Genomic DNA, 21936 nt, shown 5'->3' on the forward strand with positions numbered 1-21936 from the left:
CCTGATAGCACATTGTATCCTGTAGATTACTCATCATATCTTAGGCCAAACTTCCAAACCTCAGGCGACTCTTTATCGAGGCCAGAACAGACAATGAGGAGCGCGAGGTCTCGAGGAGAGCGGTATGAATACTCATCATGTTTTTGTACTCCCCTCAGTGATGAGTGATGCCGGCGCTGACCCAGTCGCCACCACACCCAGTTCTACAATGCCGTCCTGTTCATGGGCTCGGTTGCCGTGTTCAGCCTGATCGCACAGAGGATGAACGCGACGAGGTAGCAGGAACGTCTCTCATGTGGCCGAAAAACCGCTAGCATCTACAAATACAAACATGCACATACAGACTTCTGTCATGAGAATAGAACATTACAGATGCGCCCGATATCACGGGAGGTCCTCCCAGCGAAACTCCATGACACGAACTGTGCCGCAGCATCACCCGCCGCCACCTCTTATAATTACAATTACCCGCTGCGCCCTCAGTCCGACTCGCTCTCATCACCAAGGAAGGCCAGGTCCGCATGTCGCTTGTCCCGGCGGCTCTTGGCAAAGGTCTTGACGTCCGACCCGCTCTCGTCATCGGACCCGTTCCTTTCCTTTTTCGGCTTCTCGTCATCGTTGTTGTCGTCGTCATCACCGCCGTCCTCGTCGCCGCTACTCTCCGCAATCGACTTCTTGCTGCTACTCCCCGCGGCGGCGGCGCGGCTCCTCGATGCCCGGCCGCCGACTCCCCAGGACTTGTTCATCTCCTGGACCGCCTCGAGGTCGGCCGCGAGCTCCCTCATCTCCTTGATCTCGCGCGCCTTGGCCTCGGAGAAGCGCCCATCCATGCCGATCTCGCGCAGCATCTCCCTGAGGTGCCTGATCTTGGCCTTGGCGTTGTCGCCGTGCTGCTTGAGCTCAAACGCCCAGATCTTGCGCACGCCGCACTTGACGAGGTAGCCCTGGAGCTTCTTGATCTCGGCCTCGTCCGGCGACGCCGCCGCGTCCGCCGCCACCGTCGATTTCCTGCCCCCGCCGGCCGGCTTCTTCGCCGTGCCCTTGGCGGCCTTGGGCTCGGACGCGTCCTTGCCCTTGGCTTTCCTGCCTCGCTTGGCCTTTGTGGGCGGCTCGTCGTATACTATCGACATGCTGCTGTCGGAGTTGTAGTCGACAGTTGCCGGCTTGTTCTTCCCTACAGCTTTCTTTTCGTCGTCGTCGGAAAAGCCCTCCTTGACATCGCTAAGGGGTGAGTCTTCGTCATCTTCCTGCTTTTCCACGGCCTGCTTCACCGATATCACGTCGTCCGCTAGTTCGGTATTGGGTTCCTTCTTGGGTTCCGACTTGGTCTCACTGTCTCCATCAACCTTGACGGCTATCTCATCTTCAGAGGGCTTCTCATCCTTGGCGACAGGCCTCTCATCTTTTGCGACAGGCTTCTCCTCATCGTCGTCGTCATCGGAGTCGGTAGGATTCTCGATTTTTCGCTTGGGCGCAGCGCGTTTTGGGGGAGCCTTCTTCCTCACCGGGGCTTTTTTCTTCTTTGCTGGTTTGGTGTCGACCTCGCTTTCCGAGTCCTCCTTGATGCTCATTTCGTTTTCGGACTTGTCTTCATCTTTGGCCACGTCTGACTCATCTTCCGAATCAGGGGCAGTCTTGCGCTTCTTTTTCGCGGCCGTGGCGCGCTTGACTGCCTTCCTCTTTTTGACTGGCTTCACGTCCTCAACTTCACTCAGGTCCGAGAGCTCTGAGGACGAGTCGGCCTTTTTGACAGCAGCCTTCTTCTTGGCCGGGATGGGGCTTGAGGACTCTCTCTTCTGCCGCTTTTTGATGGGCTTGACATCCTCGTCGCTCAGATCTGAGAGCTCTGATGATGACTCTGACTTCTTGACAGCAACCTTCTTTTTGTTCGATACCGAGCTTGAGGGCTCTCGCTTCTGCCGTTTCTTGGCGGGTAAAGGCTCTTCGCTAGACTCGCGTTTGAGACCGTTCTTCGAGTCTTCAGGTTCGGACTTGGGTCGCGAGGAGGACGACTCGGCAGCCGGCTCGGACTCGTTTGCGAACAAATCATCCTTGCGTCGAAAGCAAAGTCAGCGACAAGCCCCCATAGGCAGGCGACCGGTGAGGTAGGTGGGTTCAGAGGGTGCGCAGACAAGAACACTTACAACGGCGTCCTTTATAATATCCTTGGATCGCCCCTTCCAATTGGCCGATGTGAAAAAGCCGGATTCGAGCTCTTCCTCCTGCTCCACACGTGCGCGCACGCCATTGACGGACAGCTCGCCACGTAAAGAGCTGTTGAAAATGTCTCGCGCGGCGGCGATGAGAGCCTCCTCTAGGGCTTTGGTTTTGGGAGGCATCTTTCCGCTTGGGGCTGAGCTGAGAGGTTGTGGAAGGCGGCTGGGAGGGCTGGTTTGCGGCCTGCGCGCGTGCCACCAAGCTTCGGAGATGGGGCCACCACGCGAGCTGTCTGGAATGTTGGAGAGGAGGGGCCAGGGAGTAAAAATGGAAAATCTTGAAAAGGGGCCTCTGCTAAAAGCTGCAGTCTGCTGAAGGACGATGGAAGCCGTGGCCAGCTCGAACCCCCCGGCTTGATTATTGCGTGATACGTGGGGCACAGGCTCTGTCACTTTTAATGGAAATGCACAAGACGCGATCGACGGCCATTCATTTGTTGTGGTGTCGCGGATGAGTGTGGGGAAAGCTGGTGGGCGCGTGAGTTTCCGGTTGGCGCACGGACACGACCCGCTGGCCTTGGGTCTTGGCCCAACATCAAATAACGACAAACGCAACGACAAGATGAAAAAAGGCAAGAATAAAGTCTTTGTATTGAAATCGCTGATATATTTGCGAAATAAATTTACAACCTAGCTAGCCCTCCCCCAAACTCATCTGACCTGACTCCAGTCCCACATTTCCAAAAATCCCAATGCCCCTTATTGACAGCAGTATTCCAGGCAGTTTTGTTGCAATAATCACTTGTGAGATTTTCCTTTTCCCTCCATTTGTCACACCCAACACAGCATTCTCGATCCAAGGACCGTTGGAGATCAAGAGGGCATAAAGAAAAAGAGGGGGTAGAATAAACCTGCCCGCGCGCATAGGCACAACTAAAGAGCGTCGAGAAAGAAACAGGGAGGCATGCAGGCCTATTTGAAAACGATCCGTCCGGCTCCCATTCGCGATCAACCATTCTTTGGCAGTGTTCCTTTGAAGCGCATTTACCAGAAGCACTTCCAGTTGTTGACGGGGCCCGGGAGGTTAACACCACCACTGCCAGGGTTGGAGAACCAGAATTGTCCAGAGCTGGTGTACAGGACACAAGTCGTCCCTGCATAGTGGGAGAGAGGGGATACGAATCAGTACTGAGGCTTTGTGCCGTACATGAGTATTGCGTGTATGGGGAGAGATCATGACTTACTCGCCCCCGGACCGACGGAGCGGACCTGTCCAGAAACCCAGACGGCGGGAGCCCCCGCCTTCATCTGGTTATGCTCCGAGCTGTCAAACTCGTGGTACCAGCAGGGGGAGACCCAGTTGCTGCAAGGACACGGAGAGATTAGTCTCTTGAGATTTCTATGGCGCTTTCCCGAAGGTGGTGTAATCTGTGAACGTACCTATTCTCGCAAGTGTAGATGGAGAACTCGGGGTACCGCTTGCTGAGCTTGGGCTGCTCCCAGTTGTTCTCCGTCTTCCATTTGGCAAGCGAGGCCTCGTAGGCGGCAACGTCGGCCGCGTTGTCGCGGTCCAGGAGGGTGACAGGCTCCGAGGCTCCGGCCGGGGCGGCAAGCCCGCCTTGGACAAAGGCGAGGGCGGTGGCCAGAGAGGCGAGGGAGAAGGAGGTCTTCATGGTGACGAGGTGGAGCCTGAGCCTGAGCCTAAGCGTGGTGATGTGTGCGCTGCTGTGTTGATGAGGGAATGGGGGAGGAGAGTTGATTGCCTTGAGTCTCTTGAGGAGCAGACGATTCAGAAGACTGGATGGAGAGGGCTTGACTACGTATTTATACAGATATCTTTGTAGCACGATGCGTAGCCAGAGATATAGCCGAGCGCCACGGAGCCGAGCCCGACTTAGCAATAGTCAGCAAAAGATGCGCCAGCCCCCTGGGCGGCTAGTGGAATGCCCTCATCGGATCCTATTTGGCGATTGGGCACACTATGGAACTTCAGCTGGCAGGCAATATTGCTGTGTCGAGCTGTTAACCCCGTTGTATCGTACTGCAGGATGGATGCCTAGCCTCGTGCCTTGTGCATATCCAGGACGAAGCAGCTATGTAGGGGCGAGCTTTGCAGTCTCAATGGTGGGGACGAGGCAAATGAAGCCTATGTAAGTGGGGTCCCACTCTGCAAGATCGGGGCTGCCAAGTGGCCGGGTCGTAAACTTGCGATGTATCGTTATTGTCGGTTGGGATGGATGCCTATCCTCGAGCTCCATACATGAGGCGAAGCAGCTGTATAGAGATTTGTGGCTGGCGGAGTTAGTATTGGCCATGCATGAGTGGGCTCCCGCTCTGCACCATAGGCGGCTCCTAATGGCTGGGTCGTAAAGTCCTGGCTGCTGCAAACTCGCGCCCCTCAATTCCGTCAGCTCTACCTACCTCCCACCTACCCAGAGAGCCCCAACTATTGACGCCACATGCAACATTACAATCGAATGTAGCCCCATTCCCTCTCGTAGCAAAATCGCGTCGCTGATTACGAGGAGGTTAGAAATCAGACACGACGCTGATGGCGATGTTTTCTCCCACCTTTCGGACCACGCACGGCTGGCTCCTGAGACGCAAAAAGTCTCTCCAATCCTCGGGGTCATGAGGAGTGGCGGCCGGCGCTCTCCCTGACGAACAGCCGAATATTGCAGCGCCCTCCTCATTTCAGGCCGCAGGACGCTCAGAATCCCAAGGCAACCAGGGCGGCTTCATGCTGGACATTTCTGGTCATGCATGGTGCCCACGCCACCAACAGCCCTCTGGCGCGGAAGGTTCCGGATGTGGTCATAGCAAATCGTGAGGCTGCTGGGTCTCGGCGGAATTCCTGGTTGTTCGATTCGTTCACCATCTCCCCCTCCCAAACCACCAGAAACCAACAGCTACAAAACACCCCAGCATCTGTGCCGGACGAGGCATGCGAGGTTATCTGGGTTAACCACACGGGGCTCGCGGGCCTAGTTGGCTGTCACGCCCGTAATGCCGAGCAGCGAGAGGTGGTGCGCAGATCGCGCACACCTATGCGTCCCGGGGGTTTGGGAGAGCCCTCAATGCGCCAGGCAGGTTCCTTGGAACGAGCAGGGGAAATCCTTCAGGCGTCAGCCGTTGGATCGTGTCCTGGCAGGTCGATCTTGGTGAGATACCTGGTCCCCGCCGCGTGTGGCTGTCACCAACTCTCCCCTAGGCGATCAGCTGGCGCTGATAGTGAGTTCGTTGCGGGCCTAGGCTGATTCGGAGCCGGCAGCCGAGCATGTCAGAGAAATGCGATCTGCGGGATCCCAGCGCACCCAGGCGCCGCTCCAGGCTGGACAGGAGTGCCTGGGTCAAAGCGGCTATTCGCGGCCAGATTGCCGGTTGTGTGGCGTCGGGCTAGGGCTCTGCAACCCTGCAACCCTTGCAACCTTGCTGCCACAGCTCTCCTGGGCGCCGCTCAGGGGGAGCAAGCAAAGATGCCATGTCCCCGGGCCCGACCCGGCGGTAGGTTCCGCGGGGTGTCGACAAGGGGGGCATTGTTCGGTCCTAATCGGCCAATTGTGCCCACATCAAAGGGCAGCGGACCACACGCCACAGATGGACTCGAGCGCCCATCTTTCGTCTTTCCTGGCCGTGGACCCCTGACCAACGATCGCCTGCCCCGTCAACCTGGAAATAAGCAAAAAGAGCATCTGGCGATCCTGTAAAGGCCGTCGAGGTTCCCTCTCTCCACGGCGTTCTCCAGTCAGACAAAAAGGGAGACGACGGCTTAATTCCTTTCGACTGCCTCGCTGGTTGCGTATCGAACATGCATCGGCAGAGTCTCATCTAGCTCTCCGCCTTGGGTCAGACGAGCCGAGCAGCAACACACGCCCAGCTCTAGGGCCCAAGGACAACCAAAGTCGAGCCGAGATGATACCCTCCCGCGAGCTTGTGCCCCCCTTGATCGTCGCCACGCTGGCGCTGACCACTATCGCCGCCGGCCTGAGGTTGTACGTGCGACTGTTCATAACGAAGGCAGCCGGGCTCGACGACTGTGCCCTGGTGTTCGCCTTTGTAAGCCCGCCCCATGCTCTTATCGAGCTTCGTGGGGGCTGTCATGTGCTGACGCGAAACGACGAGACACCAGATCCTGCTCGTGCTTTACTGCGCCACGACGTGGGTGGCCATTGCTGAAGGCTATGCCGCAGACGACCCGGCGGATATCCGCGACCCAGTTCTGGCGATAAAGGTAAACCACGCCTATTTTTTATTCAGCAGCTCGCGGAGGACCCCTTTCTTCTTTGCAGGACGCTGACTCGACCGCAGTTCTTTGTCGGCTCGGGAATCTTGTACATCCTCGGGCTCTGCTTCACCAAGCTCAGCTCGGCGCTGGTCCTCTACCGGCTGGCCACGACGCACCGGTCCATCCAGTGCCTGCTCGCCGTCGCCGGAAGCGTCATCTTCATCTGGAGCGCCGTGGCGTGCTCGCTCATCGCGCTCCAGTGCCGGCCGCTGTCGATAGTGTGGGGCGAGACGCCCCTGAGCGAGGGCACCTGCGTGTCGCCCGACGCCCTCTCGGACCTCGTTATCTCCATAGCAGCCATGGACATCGCCTCGGCCTTCATGTTCGCCGTCTTGCCCGTCTTTCTGCTGCACAGGGTCCAGCTCGCGTCGAGCACAAAGATCTCCGTCATCATCCTGCTGAGCCTGGGCACCCTGACCTCCATCATCACGGTGCTCAGGATGAAGCGCACGCTCGACATCGCGGCGCTGGCCGACGGGCACGGCCACGAGGCCGAGGATCTCTATATGGAACTATATGCCTAGTAAGTTGTGATTGGCTGCTCTACCATGGAAATGTCTGCGTCTCCGACTGACGCACCCGACAGTACCATCCCAGAAATTGGACTGGCCCTGTTCACGGCGACGATTGTGGCTCTGCCCCCGCTCATCAAGTTGTTATTCCAAGGAGGGCTCGAGTCCTCACGCGGATCGAAGCCGAGGGGGGCGCCAAGAACCCGGGCGAGCGGGGAACCCGGCATTTCTTTGTATAGAAGGACAGGTCGGAGCGATGAATTTTGGGCCGGTAGTGAGGAGAATATCATAAGCGATGGAGGTGCGACCGAACGAGGTAACCATGGAGCCAGATACCTAAATGTCTAAGCTATCTTGCCACCACGTAGGATGCCGAAAGAAACCACATGCGAGCGGACCATGGATGAGCGTTGGAGCAGGTGCTGGATGGATGCCCAGTAGCATGATACGAAGGTTGGTTGTCTCATCTGCCCCGGCTGTGCTAGAAGAATTCGAATAACAAAAGGCTGTCAAAGTAGCACGAGGCGCGCTTGCCTGACGTGGAGACTCGGAACTTGCAGGAGGGGCGGCTCCAATCGTTTTTGGCGGGGCAGGGAATCGACCAAGGCATTCATCCCTCTGAAGCCAAAAAGAAAGCGAGCTATACACGTCAAAAGCCAAGAGATCCTTGGGTCAAGGGGAGAAAAACATGAGGACGGATCCCGGCACGGCGGTGGCGGCGCCGCCGCCGCCGAGGACGAGCCGCCGGCCGCTGCGCTTCCTCATCCACACCTTCTCCGCGACAGGCCACGTCCTGCCCGCGCAAGCCGTGGCCCAGGAGCTGGTCCGGCGCGGCCACTCGGTCGTCTGGGCCACGGCGCCAGCCCAGCGCGCCCGCGTCGCCGCCTCGGGCGCCCGCTTCGTGCCCACCCGCCGCTGCGCCGCCGTCGACGCGCGCATGGAGAGGCCCGTCGCGGAGGAGGCCACGACGCCCGACGACGGGGCGGCCGCGCGCCAGCTGTTCGCCGGCCGCGTCGAGGCGCAGGTCGCCGACCTGCGCGATGCATTACAGGCCTTGTCCGCCGAGGACGACTGGCGGCCCGACTACGTGCTCAACGACGCCATGCCGCACGGCGTCGCCGCCCTCGCCGAGCTGGGCGAGCTGCCGCCGACTTATGCCACCCTCGGCGTCGTGCCGCTTTATATCCCCGACGTGATGGGTGACGGCCGCCCCGTCGCCCACCCGGCCCGGTCCACGTTCGGCGCGCTGCTCAGCACGCCGCGACTGGCGCTGCCCGTCGTCAACCCGCAGCGGGCGGCGCTCGGGCTGCCGCCGCTGGGGGAGCGCGACGCCTTTGCGTACAGCCCGGCGCTGCACCTCCAGGCGTCGTGCCCGTCGCTCGAGCACTGCGCGCCGCCGCCGGCCGAGCAGCCGCCGGCGCTGTTCCCGGGCGCGGCGCGACAACCCCGCGTGCACTTTGTCGGGCCGCTGGTCCCACGGCCGCTGCCGCCCGCCAGCAGCGGTAGCAGCAGCAGCAGCAGCAGCAACAGCCCCAGCCTCAGTGGCGACCTACCGGCGTGGTGGGGCGAGATGTGCGCGCACGGCTGCGTCGTGGGCGTCACGCAGGGCACGTACGCCGTGGACCCGACGGCGCTCATCGTGCCCGCCGTCCGGGCGCTGCGGGGCGGGCGGGTGCTAGTGGTGGTGGTGCACGGGTCCGCGGACGAGGTGCTGAGGGCGGTCGAGGAGAGCGACGGCGACGGCGGCGGCCGTCTGGACAACGTCCGCGCCGCGCCGTGGATCCCGTATGACCTGCTGCTCCCCCGCTGCCGGGCGCTCGTCACAAACGGCGGCTACGGAAGCGTGACGCAGGCGCTGGCCCACGGCGTTCCGCTCGTCTGCGCCGGCGCGTCCGAGGATAAGCCCGACACGGCGGCGCGCGTGGTGGCGGTCGGCGCGGGGGTCGACCTCGGGACCGACAGGCCGTCGGTCGAGCAGGTTAGGGATGCTGTGAGGGAGGTCATCGAGGGCTCGAGCTACAGGGAGAGGGCGGCCGCCATCGCTAAGGAGCTCAACAGCCTCGGGGGTGCTGCGGGGGCGTGTGATTTGCTGGTCGAGGCTGCGGAGGAGCTCGTTGGGGACGGACGGGATGCGATGGTTGAAGGCAAGTAGATTGTTTCCTTCCTTTTTATCTTTGGAGATCCATCTTATAGCATACAACCGCAACTCGGTCTATTTCACTTGGGGATTGGGCGTCCTAGCCTTGGCCCTGCGCTTCGCAAGGTCCTCCCAGCCTAGTAATGATCTCCATTTCGGTACGCGGGCGTCTTTCCCCCATCATGGATAGTGTAATCTGTGTGCGTTACGAACTGCGATCGCAATTTGAGATGGGTGTAGCGGAGGTTTCGAGGAGCAGCCTACAAAACTACCACCATTCCTTTTTCGTAGCTGTTTGACAGACATGCTGTCCCGTCAAATGCTGGCGAAATAACCCATGCCTGTCCAACACATCGGGGGCTTTGATGCGAAGATGGCCTCCTCGTCAAGAAAAAAAAAGCCCGAAATCCAAGCGAGAAAGAGATAATCGAGGGGTATTTACGACTGCTAGGGTCTGTCAGTGCCCGTGATGTGGTATGTCCCCTCGACTTTGGGCTCTGATCAATGTGAGTGTTTCTTTCGAAGCTAGTCCCCATCTTTTGGTGTTTGGGGAAGCCTGTACCCATACCAAGCGGCCTAGTTCCTGCTGGGAAGATCTCGGTAGATGGACTGCGCCCAGCAGCGGGGGCTGAAGTATTCGGCTCGGGCCCATCGCTGAGCCCGAAATTCCGCCCATGTGTGCGCATGGCTAGGGCTGGACTGAAGGAGGGGCAAGCGCGACGCTTAAAAATACAAAGGAGTATCAGGTGCGTGCCTTTAGGGTAAAGCGTAAAGCACCTTGCGGTTTAACAGCCAAGCGATAGCGACAGAAATCCGGATTTCTGTAGCGTCTGCAGCAAAGTATATCTGTGACGGGATCCCCCACAGCCAACATCCCTTCCAACGTGAGTGAGGTGACTGCACAGTAGTGGTAGTCGCGACCAGCTCCATCTGCGGGCCGCCGTGGCGCCAGTCAGGAATATGCTAGTGGAAGACAACAGGCGCAGGTGGGCGTGCTGGGCGTGCCTGAAGCCCCCCATTCGACCATGGCTGTCGTGGACGACGGGACGTGGTATGTCAAGGTGGCGACTGTATGTATGTAAGGGCTTGTCTCCTAGGGTGTGGGCTTTTCTCCGAAGCCGGCAGTACCGGGTGGGACAATCGAACGTCACGACCCCTTTTCGTATCCCTGGCCCTTGCCCACGCTTCTCGAACACAAACCTGGACCCATGTCTTCACAAAGGCAGTTGTTATTTTCCGATCCCTAGCGAGTTGCTTGTGTGTGTGCCTTGTTTCTTGTTTGCTGTTTAGAGTTTGCTCGCTTTCTTGTGGGCCGCCGAAGCATTGCTGAATACGAAGGCGTAACAACAGCTTCAGCCAAGAGGCTTCTTCGAGGACGGTTTGGTGGAGACGAGCTCCAATGACCAATCTGCACAGCGGAAGTTTGACTCAGCGGTTCGGCTGTCAAAACCAATGAAAACGGGCCCGCTGCGACGTCGTTGTCCAAGCCCTTCTTCGGGTAGGCAATAGAGATAGCCATGCACAGCGACGATAGGTTTTGGGCTGTACTACGTAGAATCGTCTGTTCGCTGGGCCAAGGCCTGGCCAAGATGTGGCGTGGCGGGCCGCTGCGGTAAATGTGGTGTGCCAAGACGGCAACTGCGCTGTCACTTGCCCGTACCTGGGGGAAGCGAGCGAGCTTGGCAGGAGAGAATGTGAGGGCTCGAGTGAAGGAGGCGAGTGTGCTTTCGTCACTGTACGCACACAAGACGGCCCAAGCCCGAGAGAACGGCCGAGCGGTCCCGTTGGGCTGGGACGGCAGTCGTCCATGGATAGCGCGGTGTCAGGGGAAGGTGGAGTGTGTCGATCTGCCAGATGCGGAATAAACATGACATTGAACGCGACGATTCGTCCAGGGGTCCGGATGGGGCAACTGTGCCGCCCTCTTCCCTGCCCCGAGCCCCCCTTCGAGCAGCCCAGCCCAGAATGTGGAGGCTGGCGACAGGAGAATCCAGGCCGCCTCCCCCATCTCATCTGTCGGCAAACCAAACGCACGCAGGGGGCTGCCTCGGAGAGTTTTTCTGCGCCCCGGCATGTAAAAGAATGCAGGCGTGCAGCAGGCTTGGCATCTGGACGCAGAGCCGCGGGAACGCGGCCAGCAACTCTGCTGCGTGCCATGCAGGCAGGTGTCACAATCCCGTCAATGCGCTGCAACTCTGCTCAAGTGTGAGTGCGCGAAGATGCCGGGCCATCCCTGCGGGTGGAGGATCGGTCGAGGTGACGCCCACCGAACCCGACCAAATTGCATGGCCCCCCGACGTGACGGTGCAACGGCATTGCCGACCCGTGGGCAAAGGTCGGGGCATTGTGAACTCACACTTGGCTCACCGGGGGGGGGTCCTGGAATTGCCCGTTTGCTCTGCGTCGGCGAGGAGGGAAACATGAAGGGGTATAAGAAGCGGCAGCGCGGCTCTCCCCAGAAGTCGCACCGAGACTTGGAGGCCACCGCTTGGTCCCACCATCCATTCCGATCCCATCAGAGACCCTTCTGATACTCGGTAATACAGCGGCCTCTGCTGCATAATTATCTGGATCATGTCATTCATTAGCATTTCCAAGACCGCGCTGGCGGTGCTCCTTGCTGTCGGCAGCGTCAACGCCTGCCCCAGCGGGACCCGCCACTCCAACAACAACAACATCAACAACACCGCCGCCGCCGTTAAGCCCGTGGGCGCCGCCGCCGTGGCCACCTCGCCCGAGATCGTCCCTCCATCCGGCGGCGGCTACTCCAACGGCGGCGGCATGCACGCCACCACCTACTTCGCCGGCTACCACGCCAAGCGCTCCAAGGCCTTCACGGTCGAGCAGATGCCGTGGTCAAAGTACACCGACGTCAAGTACGCCTTTGCCGAAACGACGGCCAACGGCACCCTCGACATGCACAAGTCGGCTCCCGAGGAGCTCCCCAAGTTCGTAAAGGCCGCCCACGCCGCCGGCGTCAAGGCCCAGCTCGCCATCGGCGGCTGGAGCGGCAGCATCCACTTCGGCTCCAACGTCGGCGACGCCAAGAACCGCACCGCCTTCGTCAAGACGTGCCTCGACACCGTCAAGCAGTACGACCTCGACGGCCTCGACTTCGACTGGGAGTACCCCGGCCGGCAGGGGCTGGGCTGCAACGCCGTCGGCCCCAACGACACGCTCAACTTCATGGCGTTCCTGCAGGAGCTGCGCCGCGAGCAGCCCAAGCCGCTGCTGCTCTCGGCCGCCGTCAGCCTGTTCCCCTACAACAACAAGGACGGCCAGCGCAGCGCCAACGGCGAGCTCTCCAAGATGGCCGAGCTGCTCGACTACTCCATCATCGTGGGCTACGACATCTTCGGCGCCTGGGCGGGGACGGGCGGCCCCAACGCGCCGCTCGCCTTCTCGTGCGACTCCAAGCGCAACAACCAGGGCGGCATCAAGGAGGGCATCGAGGCCTGGGTCGGCGCCGGCTACCCCAAGGAGAAGCTCGTGCTCGGCTTCGGCGCCTACGGCCACGGCTTCACCGTCGAGAACAAGGAGGCCTTTGGCCCCGACGGCGCCCTGCTCGCCTACCCCAAGAACAGCGGCCAGCGCCGCCAGGGCAGCACCTGGGACGACGACCCGCTTGTCGACGACTGCGGCGGCGCCCAGCCCGCGTCCGGCACCTTTACCGTCTGGAGCATGGTCCAGGAGGGCAAGTTCCTCGACGAGGCCGGCAACCCGGCCCCCGGCATCGCGCACGGCTTTGACAACTGCAGCCAGACGGTACGTCAACTTTTGTATCCCCCCTCTTGTAACAAATCTTTGCTAACTCTCCTTGACCGAACAGCCCTTCCTCTACGACAACGCCACCCAGTGGTGGGTTTCGTACGACAACGCCCAGTCCATCAAGGCCAAGGGAGGGTACCTCACCTCCAACAAGCTCGCCGGCTTCGCCATGTGGGAGGCCGGTGGCGACTTCAAGAACCTCACTGTGGACGCCATCCGCTCCGCCGTCGGCCTTCCCAAGGCCTAAGCGGCGTCTTTGGTTTTTTCTTCTTTTTTTTTTTCGATTCTTGTTAGCTAGACGCATCTTTTTCTTGCACACCCCACGGTCTCCAGCGCCCGGTCAATAGAGCATGGCGATTTCCTTTCTAGCTTTTTGTGCATGTGCATGATCCTGATATGACGGTGTCCTGAATCATTTGCTGTGTCTGAAATGGCAGTTGCTGCCAGGCCTAATTCCGACCGTGATGGTCCCATCAGCGGCGAGTGGTTCCTTCTTTGTGGAGATGGAAAACCCGGACCAAACGATGGGCGAAAGGGACGAGCTTGCCGTACGACGCCATCACCCCACGAGCTTGACGCAGCACATGCCCGTTGCTGGCAGGTACAAAAAGGCCCCCCCGTCAAGGTGTAGTGGCACACCTCGCTTGCCACCTCCTGAGATCTGACGACCAATACCAAGGGCATCGCAGCACGCAGCACAATCCAACCCATCGCTGACAGAGCGAAACAACCCCTCGACGTCTGTCACTCGCTAGCGAAGCGCACATCAGCCGCCATGAAGCTCCTCACCCCCACTCTCCTCACCCCCACTCTCCTCGCCTCCCTGGCCCTCGCCGGCGCCGCCAGCAGCGACGAGCTCGCCCAGATCGCCTTCTACTCGGGGAAGCAGTGTCACGGCAAGCAGCTCGCCATGGCGCACCCGCCGGCCCACGGCTGCTACCCCGTCGCCCCGGGTGCCGGGCGCCACCAGTCCATGTCGGCGACCGTGGCGGCCGACTTTAACCAGACTTGTGAGTGGCTGCCCCAAGGAAAAGTGGCCGTCAGTCGTCCAACTGGCTGCCTAGTGCTGAACATGTCGAAACGCGAGTGCAAGGCGTCTCCTTCTACTCGGACGAGAGGTGCACCATTTCCAATATGGTGGCGACAGCTCGGCCCAACGAGACCTGCGTCAACTTTTACTTTGAGCCGGTCAACAGCTATAGGGTTCGGGACCTGCGCCCTTTCTCCTCTGGTTCCGTGAATGGTACTGGGAACCGGTTAATGGAAACTGGAGCAGGCGGCATTTGAGGCAAAGATGTAGGGCGGGGTGGTGCACACTGGGTTGCTCATTCGGGGCTGGGCGTCGTGTGAGGGACTCCTTTCGCTGGTTCCTCTTGATGACGAACAAGTCAATGTTCAAAAAGAGTCGGGCAAATCCGCACTCTGCTAGCGACCTGGATGGCACATAAATGCACCACGGAAAGAAAGCGTCAACGTATTTATCCTTTTTCAACCAGTCCTCCCTCCTAAGGCTAATTCGCAGAAAAAAGCAAACGCAACGGCGTGGCGAACGACAATAGTAAATGCAACCAAAAAGGTCTGGGCGTGGCAAGACTCGAACTTGCGTTTCTTCGGCCACAACGAAGTGTACTAACCCCTATACGACACACCCTTCTGTGGGCCACTGCGTCACGAAGGACGTTACTGGCTTGGAGTTTCGGCCGAATCTGGCTCGCTCAACAACGACGCCCCCTGCTGGGGCAAGTGGGGCGGGTTTTGCAGCCAGTTGGCTCACGTGATCTCGGCGAGCCGCCGAGTGCGAAGTGCTATTTTTGACTTGATACGAGCCTTGGCTGATCCCGTCGGGATTAGGCGAATCCAAATTGGGGTTAGGTAGAATCCTTCATGTTTGAGGCTATGGCTGCCTAAAAGGCTTGACATATATGGCTAGCTGGACGCCCTCGATTGTTTTGGACACAGGCGACGGAATAGAGTCTGGAGAGAACCAGAATCAATTCACGATGCCGTGTTCAAAGACGGACGGCTGCAAAGCAGCCTGCTATCGACAACTCCTTGTCGCCAGCCGGTGGCTTGTCGTTCTTTCAACATGCCTTTTTCTGGCCGTTATTTCTGCCGGCACCTTCCTGGTTCCCCATCAGTTGACAAAGACGCTTGCACTCAAGAGTCTGGCCATTATTTCGGTATGCTTCCATCTCTGGCTGTCATGCTCCGAAACAAAATTTAACACAGTGCCATTTCCCGCAGTATGACGGCATCATCCCCATCGACCGCAACCAGACCCACCTGCAGGACGGAAGCGGGCGCGACTTCACCTTCACCATGCACAGCTTCTCCAACGCCTTTTCCTGGGAGTGCGACCTGTGCCCCCAGTCCGCAGGCGTCGTCGAGCTCGGCCCCAACTCGGGCTCCGACCCCCGCGCCCTGATGCTACAGATCGCCGACGCCGCCGTCCCCCGCAGCCGGGATGCCCCTTCCTTCTCCGAGTGCTTCGGCAGGCGCAGGCGCAGCAGCAGCAGCAGCAGCAGCAGCCGAAACGAGCCGCTGGCCCCGGGCTGCCCCGACCCCACCTTCTTCGACGCCTGGCTCGACCCGCCCGGGCTCGGTCCCTACCCGCAGCCCAGGCCCGTCACAAAGTACGTGGCGTACATCGGGACCGTGCTGGTGGCGGCCCTGACGCTCGCCTGCGAGGTCCTGATGGCGCGCTGCCCGCGCCTCATGCGCTGCCGCTGCCTCGTGCTCGCCCGCTGGTGCCCGTACCCTAAGGAGGCGCCCGCGGAGCTCGAGGCGCTGCCGCCGCACCGCTGGGACCGCGTGCGCGCCCTGTCGTACCCGTTCCTGTCGGCCTACTTCTCGCTCGCCCTGCTGTACGACGGCGTCATCCCGCGCTTCCTCCTAGGCCACCTCCGGTCCGTCGACCGGCGCCTGCCGGGGGACCTGTCGATGCGGCCGAGGCAGAACGGACTGCACCTGTGGCTGCTGGGCGCCTGCATCGCCATGTCGGCCCTGGCGTCGGTGTTGGTGTTTGTGCGCTATCGCATGAGCAGGCCCAAGGGGTATGTCGTGCTTGAAGACCCTGAGGATATCAAGAAAAGTTGATTGTGTTTTCACAACGCCTGCCCGGATAGTTTTGGTAGGAACTTGGAGCTATGGCCACTAATCTCGCTTTCGGACGCCCTCGGATATTACCACTTTCCTGCGACGAGAATGCTAGCATGGGTAGAAAAGATTTATGTAGTCTTGCCTATGTAAAAGAACTTGGATACCGTATCGCCCGATTTTCGTGATCATTTTAGTGTCGAACTTGGTGATGCTGTCCCTCCTGAAAACAACCCCTTCCTTCCAAAAGGGGCAAGTGTTGATTATATAAGCGCGCACCTTGTCTTGGACAAGGGCGTAAGCTCGGAGTTTGCGGAGCTGTCGCTCTCCCGCGAATTTATTTCTTTATCAAATTGCACTGGCCTTGGGAGGACAGACACTCATGCTCATACTGCGGTGGCATCACTGCCCACCAGGGTGCGGTAGCTTCGTGACATTTGCGTGGCGACTAAAACGTGCTCATCTGCCCTCTCCCAACCTCATCATGCCGCCTGAGACGAGACGAACCAGGTCAGCTGCGACCGCTGCCAGCCAAAAGGCCAAGGCTTTGGCCGCAACAGTCGCGTCGTCTCCATCCCCAGCCCCGACCAGCGCGGCCTCTACTCCTCCGCCAAACAAAGCCACCGCCGCCGCCGCCAACTTAACGGGCGGCGGGGACTCCACCGCCCCCTCGCCACCCGTCATGATGTTCCCCGACGCCCGGGCGTTCGAGGCGTGGCTGGAGCAGAACCCGGACGACACGGCCGGCCTGTGGCTCAAGTTCGCCAAGAAGGGCTGCGACACGCCGACCGTCACGTACGACGAGGCCCTCGACGCCGCCCTGTGCTTCGGCTGGATCGACAGCCAGGTCCGGCCGCTCGACGCGCGCTTCTACCTGCAGCGCTTCACCCCGCGCCGCCGCCGCAGCCTCTGGTCCAAGCGCAACGTGGCAAAGGTGGCGCGCCTCACCGCCGCGGGCCGCATGCGCGCGCGAGGCCGGGCCGAGGTCGACACGGCCGTGGCGGACGGCCGATGGGGGCGCGCCTACTCGTCGGGCGCCAACGTCGAGGTGCCGCCGGACCTGCAGGCCGCGCTGGACGCCGACGGGCGCGGCGCCGCCGCCTTCTTTGCGGGGCTGGGCAAGACGAAGCGCTACTCGATCCTGTGGCGCATCGAGACGGTCAAGCGGGAGGAGACGAGGCGGCGCAAGATCGCGCAGTTTGTCGACATGCTCGCCAGGGGAGAGACGATATAGGGTTCTGGTCGGCGCTCAGCCCCTATTCGCGCTTGTCGATGCCTACCTCGTTGTGCCGTCACTCGGGCTCGCCATTCCGGCGGGGGCTGGCAGCGCCAAGTCATCCTATCTCTGATTTCCCATCTCGGGCTGGAACTCGAACCCGTTCTAGCTTTGGGCTTTTACTCCTCACCACACCACGGGCGAGATTTGATTTGTAATAATCTAGTCTCTGCTTTGGAAATCCACGCGGCGTGGGCTGATATGGCCGCATCAGAGGCTTGGAGGCTTCGGAGCGGAAAGACGATTTTTATCCATCGGTCCGGGGGCTTCGGCGCGAAAAGCGATGTTAGCTACCGGAATGGCGACAATCGGTCGCCTCTGCTCAAGCACAAATTGTGGCTTGGTCAGGCGGCCCTCCAGGGCCCAATTCGTCAGTTCTCGCCGTTAGAGCGCTGCTAGCTAGCCATGGGTCAAGTGCGAGGCAAGTGCGAGGCTTGGTCAGCTCCCTCGGAGCCCGAATCGGCACCGCATCCCCGCACATGCTGCGGTCGAACTCCATGCCCGCCAAGAATTAACTGGGGTGCATTGCGCAATGGTGGCAGCCATCCTGAATATAAAAGAGCTGATAAAGATGCCACTAGCATTCCCCAGCACAGGGCAAGACAGGCAGCCTCGATAGCACCAATCTACTCTCTAAACATCCACCCCCTTGCAACCTTCTATCCAATAACTCTGCCCATCATGGTTGTGGTTGCTGTCGCCGGCGGTACTGGCAACATAGGCCGCGCCATCGTCGACGCCCTTGTCGCCACGGGCAAGCACGAGGTCAAAGTCCTCTCACGCAAGGTATATCTGGCCCCTAGTTCCAACGCGCCTCTGTCTCTCGGATCAAAACTGACTCCTCCGACATCAGGTCGACCCTGCTCTGGAGGTGGAGATGGGGGCGTCTATGCTGCCGGTGGACTACACCGACACCGACGCGCTGGCCAAAGTCCTGGAGGACAACAAGATCCACACCGTCGTGTCGGGCATCGCGATGCATAGCGAATTCGTCAACGGCACCGTCCCGGGCGAGATCGCGCTCATCCGCGCCGCGGATCAGTCCAGCACCACGAAGCGCATCATCTCTAGCAGCTGGGGCATTAGTGTCACTGAGAGGCAAGCCGCTCACTGTTTTTTTTTCCATCAGCTATCTGGAATTGTTGGCTTCCCTCCAATCTGGCAGACTACATGCTAACAGCCTCCCAGCATGGCCGCCCAGGTCAGCTCCACGCGCCGCAAGCTCGAGGTCAAGGAGGAGCTGGCCAAGACCAAGACCCTGGAGCACACCCTCTTCAACAACGGCTACTTCATGGACTACTGGGGCCTCCCCAAGGTCCCTTCCTACCTCTCCCGCATGCCAAACTATCCCTTCTGGATAGACATGGAAAACAACGCCGCCGCGCTGCCGGGGTCCGGCGACGTGCCCGCGCACTTTACGCACACCGCCGACGTCGCCCGCTTCGTCGCCGCCAGCCTGGATCTGCCCAAGTGGGAGCCCGAGACGGACGTGTACGGCGACCGTCTCACCTGGAACGAGTTCCTCCGTCTGGGTGAGGATGCGAAAGGTAGGCACGCACCGAGTCTCTGCCCACCAGACCGACCCCTTTGCGAGTTCTTGGCTAGTGTCCGCTAACGCACGACGGGTGGCCGCATCAGGAACCAAGTTCAACGTGGTCTACGACAGCGTGGAGAAGCTCAAGACCGGCCAGACCACGGAGCTGCCCGCTCACGTCCCGCTGTATCACATCTTTCCCAAGGAAGGCATGGACAGCATGGGCGCCCCCTTTGGTCTGTGGTTCGAGCAGGGCATGTTTGAGCTGAAGCCGGCTGGCAAGTTCCTCAACGACCAGTTCCCCGAGATCAAGCCGATGAAGGTCAAGGAGATGTTGGACAAGGCCTGGAGGAAGTAGCTGGTAGCCCTGTGAAGGAGACTAGTCGCAACTTGGTATAGATCAACTTTTATTACTCTTTTTATTTTTGCTTTTACTTCTTTTTTATCCCGTGTTCGCTCCTGTGCGTGGTGCTCGGAAACGTTTGGCAATCGGATACGTCACTCCAGACCAGAGTCCAAGCGATCCAAATCATCAGCGACAAGTCGATCCAGGTTGCCGACTTTAGAAACCTCCGGACGAGGCACGCCGTTTCCGACCGAGGCGCCCTTCAATGGCCATCACAGTGCTCCGATCCCCACCACCAACACCCTACTGGGCAAGACTCATGCTCGTCCCCCTGGCGCCTTCTATGCTGGGGGCTAGGCCGAAAGCACTACAAGGCTTTGGATCCCAATGGCAATACCTTAGCCTGCTCTGCTGTAATGGTCGCGTTTACCAAGCTTGACCTTGTCGTACTCCTCGGCTCGAATTGGGCGGTGAGCCCACACGTCGGCCGCCCCAAAGGGATGATGTTGTTGGTGCGCAGCAGTTTTTGCCAGGCCTTCTTTTGCTCCAGGAGAACGCGCACATGGAGCCAGGTTTTGGAGAGGCGGTGGACTCGGCGAACTACCTTTGCTATGCGGATCATTTTCCTGATCTTGAACTGACGGCAAACCCTGCCGAGAGCTCGACAGGCCTTGCGAGGTGTTAGGATGGGGCCAGCATTGACAGGTCACGAACAGTAAAGGTTTGGTTGCGTTGGTTTTTTTCTCCTTGGCATTTTCACCAATGCTAGTGCAACTGGCTACTTCGAAAAGATCCTCACGAAAACACGCGTGATTTGCCAATGATAAAACCCGAGCATCTAACCATGAAGCTCCCGTAACTTTGGGAACCGGCTTTCCAACTTTCTCATAAATAGTTCCTTCCTTGACCGATCCACGTACTGCTCTTGCATATAAGCCTGGGTGCTCATGGAACAGACGGAAGCGTAGGCCAAACCTAACGGCGGAGCCAAGAGGAAGGCTGCAAAGGCCCCAAGCCCAGAGGCCATCGATGTGCCCTTGAGTAGCGTATCGACCACTTCTGTGGCCATACTCTGCTTGAGCCGATCTAACAAGGACTTGAGAACGTGCAGACTACTTGCCTTCGGGTCCAGGAGATAACCCATTCTAGCGGCAAAATCTTGACAGTTCCACCAGATGGGGAGGTACACCCAATCCTGGAACAACCCTACGAATACTGAGTAACATAATGTCAGCCAACAAGCCAAACGAAGTGATAAAAACACCCTTGGACTACATACGCTGTTCATAAATCTCGCTATCAGACATGTGGGTGGTTCCAAGCCGCTGGACCGCCTCGATGGACTCGATGCTTTCCGAAGCCCACGTCCCGCCGCCGCCATCATTCCGGCCAGCACTGGGGGGCTTGCTTGAGGACTCGCTAAGAGCGCTCCCGAGGTGCTCCCAGAAGCTCCCGGCCGCGAACTTGGCAGGGAAGGGCACGTCTTTGTTCTCCCAAACCTCAAGCGGGATGAGGCAGACGGCCATGTGGCGGGCGAAGCAAAAGTTCTCCGTCACTCCGGGTGGGGAACCCTGCGGCCAGTCGGAAAGGGCGGGCGTGAGTCTTGCAACCTTGCAACCGAAGGTGGCCAGAACGCTGTTCACCGACGCGGCGAGGGGGGTGGTGACGAGAAGCACTACGCGTTCGGGCTGTGGGGAGCTCGGGCCGCTACCCATCATGGGCGGTTTGACGTCGTCCCGGTTCCTTGAAGCGGAACAAGGCGCGTGCTTCCGAGGGAGGAGGAGCTATGGGCCCGGCGACAAGAGGGCAAGAGGGCGGAGCAGGGGATGTTTAACAGTCGGGCGGGTGGACCGGGCGGGCGGGCGACTGGGGACGACATCCCATGTGTGAATTGGGTAGATATGCATTGGGTCGGCATGTCATCTAATCCTGCAAACTCGGGCGAAGGTGCGTCGTAGCTTGCCGCAAGCCAATCAATAGAGCGCTGGCAAGGCCGCGAGAACGAGGATCGGGCCAGCATCTTGTTGCCTGTATAACAAAGGTAGGGTGGCAGGTCGGTCGGGAGGACGATTATATCATTGGAGGAATCGTGAATCCTTGTGGCTCTGGCCCCAAACATCAACTGCAGATTGGCGACCAAACCATCGTGGAAGCATCCATCTCCAATCATTCGGCTTATTCCATATCCCAGTGGTAAGAACTGCTACCGATAGGACAGCCTATGTCGGGAACAGGCCGCTCAGCACACGGGCGGGCAGCCACTCCCGCTGGTGCAGCGCTTCGGGCGACTGTCGGCCAGGGAGGCGACGGCGGTGGGCTTTTTCCCGGTCTGATCCTGACCGACGTGCCGGCCAGCCTGCTGGTGGGCACGAAGGCGGCGGTGCTGCATGGCGGAGCGGCGCGGCGCCGTCCGCGTGTTGCGGAGGGGTATGTACAGTCCGACGTCGGCCGGCCAGTACTAAGCTTGGTAGCATCGGCGGCCCGGCTACTACACCACCAGCATATAGAAGGGCGAGGGGGCTTCTCCCGTGTGCCGAGAACGGCATGCAGGGGGGACGAGAACGAAAAGGAGGGGGACGAGCTCAGAGGTCTGGCGGGGGCTATAGGGATAAGGGATGGCGCAACCCACGCACGAACGTCTCAGGGGTTAGGTGTTAGTCCTGTGTCTCGGTTGGCCAGGACGCCGCGCTTCTGTATGCCGAATAACTTGGATGTTTTCTACCTGGTCAAGGCGAACGATGGTGTCGCCGATCCCGAGTTCTGGCCCTTTACCTTTCAACCGACCGGAAGGTCAATTCCATCGGGGTAATGTGACCAATAATAGTA

General features: G+C 59.8%; 12 protein-coding genes and 1 non-coding gene across 13 annotated transcripts; 9 read left to right on the forward strand and 4 right to left on the reverse strand.

Moving 5' to 3' along the window:
• Positions 1-109: 109 nt before the first annotated feature.
• GGTG_05467 (hypothetical protein) lies at positions 110-2656 on the reverse strand. The gene is made up of 2 exons (XM_009223270.1): positions 2145-2656; positions 110-2051 (listed from the first exon to the last, which is right to left on the reverse strand). The coding sequence occupies exons 1-2, from the start codon at positions 2337-2339 to the stop codon at positions 480-482; spliced, it is 1767 nt and encodes a 588-aa protein (XP_009221534.1). The 5' UTR covers positions 2340-2656; the 3' UTR covers positions 110-479.
• Positions 2657-2800: 144 nt separating this feature from the next.
• Positions 2801-4610, reverse strand: GGTG_05468 (hypothetical protein). Its single transcript, XM_009223271.1, has 4 exons — positions 4589-4610; positions 3597-4448; positions 3401-3519; positions 2801-3310 (listed from the first exon to the last, which is right to left on the reverse strand). The coding sequence occupies exons 2-4, from the start codon at positions 3827-3829 to the stop codon at positions 3201-3203; spliced, it is 462 nt and encodes a 153-aa protein (XP_009221535.1). The 5' UTR covers positions 3830-4448; positions 4589-4610; the 3' UTR covers positions 2801-3200.
• GGTG_05469 (hypothetical protein) lies at positions 4278-4817 on the forward strand (the record flags this gene model as incomplete). The annotated part of the gene is made up of 2 exons (XM_009223272.1): positions 4278-4306; positions 4640-4817. 2 exons carry the CDS (start codon positions 4278-4280, stop codon positions 4815-4817), a joined length of 207 nt encoding a protein of 68 aa, XP_009221536.1.
• A 1251-nt stretch (positions 4818-6068) lies between these two features.
• Positions 6069-7301, forward strand: GGTG_05470 (hypothetical protein; the record flags this gene model as incomplete). Its single annotated transcript, XM_009223273.1, has 4 exons — positions 6069-6212; positions 6286-6387; positions 6465-6964; positions 7028-7301. 4 exons carry the CDS (start codon positions 6069-6071, stop codon positions 7299-7301), a joined length of 1020 nt encoding a protein of 339 aa, XP_009221537.1.
• Positions 7302-7527: 226 nt separating this feature from the next.
• On the forward strand, positions 7528-9431 carry GGTG_05471 (glycosyltransferase). Its single transcript, XM_009223274.1, has one exon. The coding sequence runs from the start codon at positions 7642-7644 to the stop codon at positions 9103-9105; it is 1464 nt and encodes a 487-aa protein (XP_009221538.1). The 5' UTR covers positions 7528-7641; the 3' UTR covers positions 9106-9431.
• Positions 9432-10552: 1121 nt separating this feature from the next.
• Positions 10553-13227, forward strand: GGTG_05472 (acidic mammalian chitinase). The gene is made up of 2 exons (XM_009223275.1): positions 10553-12855; positions 12920-13227. The coding sequence occupies exons 1-2, from the start codon at positions 11665-11667 to the stop codon at positions 13103-13105; spliced, it is 1377 nt and encodes a 458-aa protein (XP_009221539.1). The 5' UTR covers positions 10553-11664; the 3' UTR covers positions 13106-13227.
• Positions 13228-13348: 121 nt separating this feature from the next.
• Positions 13349-14437, forward strand: GGTG_05473 (hypothetical protein). Its single transcript, XM_009223276.1, has 2 exons — positions 13349-13868; positions 13952-14437. Exons 1-2 carry the CDS (start codon positions 13634-13636, stop codon positions 14143-14145), a joined length of 429 nt encoding a protein of 142 aa, XP_009221540.1. The 5' UTR covers positions 13349-13633; the 3' UTR covers positions 14146-14437.
• GGTG_20113 lies at positions 14438-14509 on the reverse strand. The gene has a single exon. It is a non-coding gene; the product is annotated as a tRNA-His (tRNA).
• A 236-nt stretch (positions 14510-14745) lies between these two features.
• Positions 14746-16133, forward strand: GGTG_05474 (hypothetical protein). Its single transcript, XM_009223277.1, has 2 exons — positions 14746-15038; positions 15103-16133. The coding sequence occupies exons 1-2, from the start codon at positions 14781-14783 to the stop codon at positions 15952-15954; spliced, it is 1110 nt and encodes a 369-aa protein (XP_009221541.1). The 5' UTR covers positions 14746-14780; the 3' UTR covers positions 15955-16133.
• A 168-nt stretch (positions 16134-16301) lies between these two features.
• On the forward strand, positions 16302-17188 carry GGTG_05475 (hypothetical protein; the record flags this gene model as incomplete). Its single annotated transcript, XM_009223278.1, has 1 exon — positions 16302-17188. Exon 1 carries the CDS (start codon positions 16337-16339, stop codon positions 17186-17188), a length of 852 nt encoding a protein of 283 aa, XP_009221542.1. The 5' UTR covers positions 16302-16336.
• Positions 17189-17911: 723 nt separating this feature from the next.
• GGTG_05476 (hypothetical protein) lies at positions 17912-19122 on the forward strand (the record flags this gene model as incomplete). The annotated part of the gene is made up of 4 exons (XM_009223279.1): positions 17912-18016; positions 18084-18328; positions 18419-18777; positions 18869-19122. The coding sequence occupies 4 exons, from the start codon at positions 17912-17914 to the stop codon at positions 19120-19122; spliced, it is 963 nt and encodes a 320-aa protein (XP_009221543.1).
• A 796-nt stretch (positions 19123-19918) lies between these two features.
• Positions 19919-21316, reverse strand: GGTG_05477 (hypothetical protein). Its single transcript, XM_009223280.1, has 2 exons — positions 20390-21316; positions 19919-20325 (listed from the first exon to the last, which is right to left on the reverse strand). Exons 1-2 carry the CDS (start codon positions 20826-20828, stop codon positions 19949-19951), a joined length of 816 nt encoding a protein of 271 aa, XP_009221544.1. The 5' UTR covers positions 20829-21316; the 3' UTR covers positions 19919-19948.
• A 15-nt stretch (positions 21317-21331) lies between these two features.
• Positions 21332-21919, forward strand: GGTG_05478 (hypothetical protein; the record flags this gene model as incomplete). The annotated part of the gene is made up of 1 exon (XM_009223281.1): positions 21332-21919. One exon carries the CDS (start codon positions 21332-21334, stop codon positions 21917-21919), a length of 588 nt encoding a protein of 195 aa, XP_009221545.1.
• Between the last annotated feature and the right edge of the window lie 17 nt (positions 21920-21936).

Source organism: Gaeumannomyces tritici, assembly GCF_000145635.1.
Source record: "Gaeumannomyces tritici R3-111a-1 unplaced genomic scaffold supercont2.3, whole genome shotgun sequence".
In the NCBI taxonomy this organism is placed as follows: domain Eukaryota; kingdom Fungi; phylum Ascomycota; class Sordariomycetes; order Magnaporthales; family Magnaporthaceae; genus Gaeumannomyces; species Gaeumannomyces tritici.

What these genes read in the sequence shown, in the direction of transcription:
- GGTG_05474 (XM_009223277.1), top strand. Translation starts at nt 14,781, where the DNA reads ATGGCTAGCTGGACGCCCTCGATTGTTTTGGACACAGGCGACGGAATA. An exon ending in AGAGTCTGGCCATTATTTCG is followed by an intron (nt 15,039 to 15,102) that starts GTATGCTTCCAT and finishes CATTTCCCGCAG; the next exon opens with TATGACGGCATCATCCCCAT.
- GGTG_05473 (XM_009223276.1), top strand. Translation starts at nt 13,634, where the DNA reads ATGAAGCTCCTCACCCCCACTCTCCTCACCCCCACTCTCCTCGCCTCC. An exon ending in GGCCGACTTTAACCAGACTT is followed by an intron (nt 13,869 to 13,951) that starts GTGAGTGGCTGC and finishes CGCGAGTGCAAG; the next exon opens with GCGTCTCCTTCTACTCGGAC.
- GGTG_05468 (XM_009223271.1), bottom strand. Translation starts at nt 3,829, where the DNA reads ATGAAGACCTCCTTCTCCCTCGCCTCTCTGGCCACCGCCCTCGCCTTT. An exon ending in ATCTACACTTGCGAGAATAG is followed by an intron (nt 3,520 to 3,596) that starts GTACGTTCACAG and finishes GTGTCCTTGCAG; the next exon opens with CAACTGGGTCTCCCCCTGCT. An exon ending in CTCCGTCGGTCCGGGGGCGA is followed by an intron (nt 3,311 to 3,400) that starts GTAAGTCATGAT and finishes CCCACTATGCAG; the next exon opens with GGACGACTTGTGTCCTGTAC.
- GGTG_05471 (XM_009223274.1), top strand. Translation starts at nt 7,642, where the DNA reads ATGAGGACGGATCCCGGCACGGCGGTGGCGGCGCCGCCGCCGCCGAGG.
- GGTG_05467 (XM_009223270.1), bottom strand. Translation starts at nt 2,339, where the DNA reads ATGCCTCCCAAAACCAAAGCCCTAGAGGAGGCTCTCATCGCCGCCGCG. An exon ending in ATATTATAAAGGACGCCGTT is followed by an intron (nt 2,052 to 2,144) that starts GTAAGTGTTCTT and finishes TTTCGACGCAAG; the next exon opens with GATGATTTGTTCGCAAACGA.
- GGTG_05477 (XM_009223280.1), bottom strand. Translation starts at nt 20,828, where the DNA reads ATGATGGGTAGCGGCCCGAGCTCCCCACAGCCCGAACGCGTAGTGCTT. An exon ending in TAGCGAGATTTATGAACAGC is followed by an intron (nt 20,326 to 20,389) that starts GTATGTAGTCCA and finishes TATGTTACTCAG; the next exon opens with TATTCGTAGGGTTGTTCCAG.
- GGTG_05472 (XM_009223275.1), top strand. Translation starts at nt 11,665, where the DNA reads ATGTCATTCATTAGCATTTCCAAGACCGCGCTGGCGGTGCTCCTTGCT. An exon ending in TTGACAACTGCAGCCAGACG is followed by an intron (nt 12,856 to 12,919) that starts GTACGTCAACTT and finishes TTGACCGAACAG; the next exon opens with CCCTTCCTCTACGACAACGC.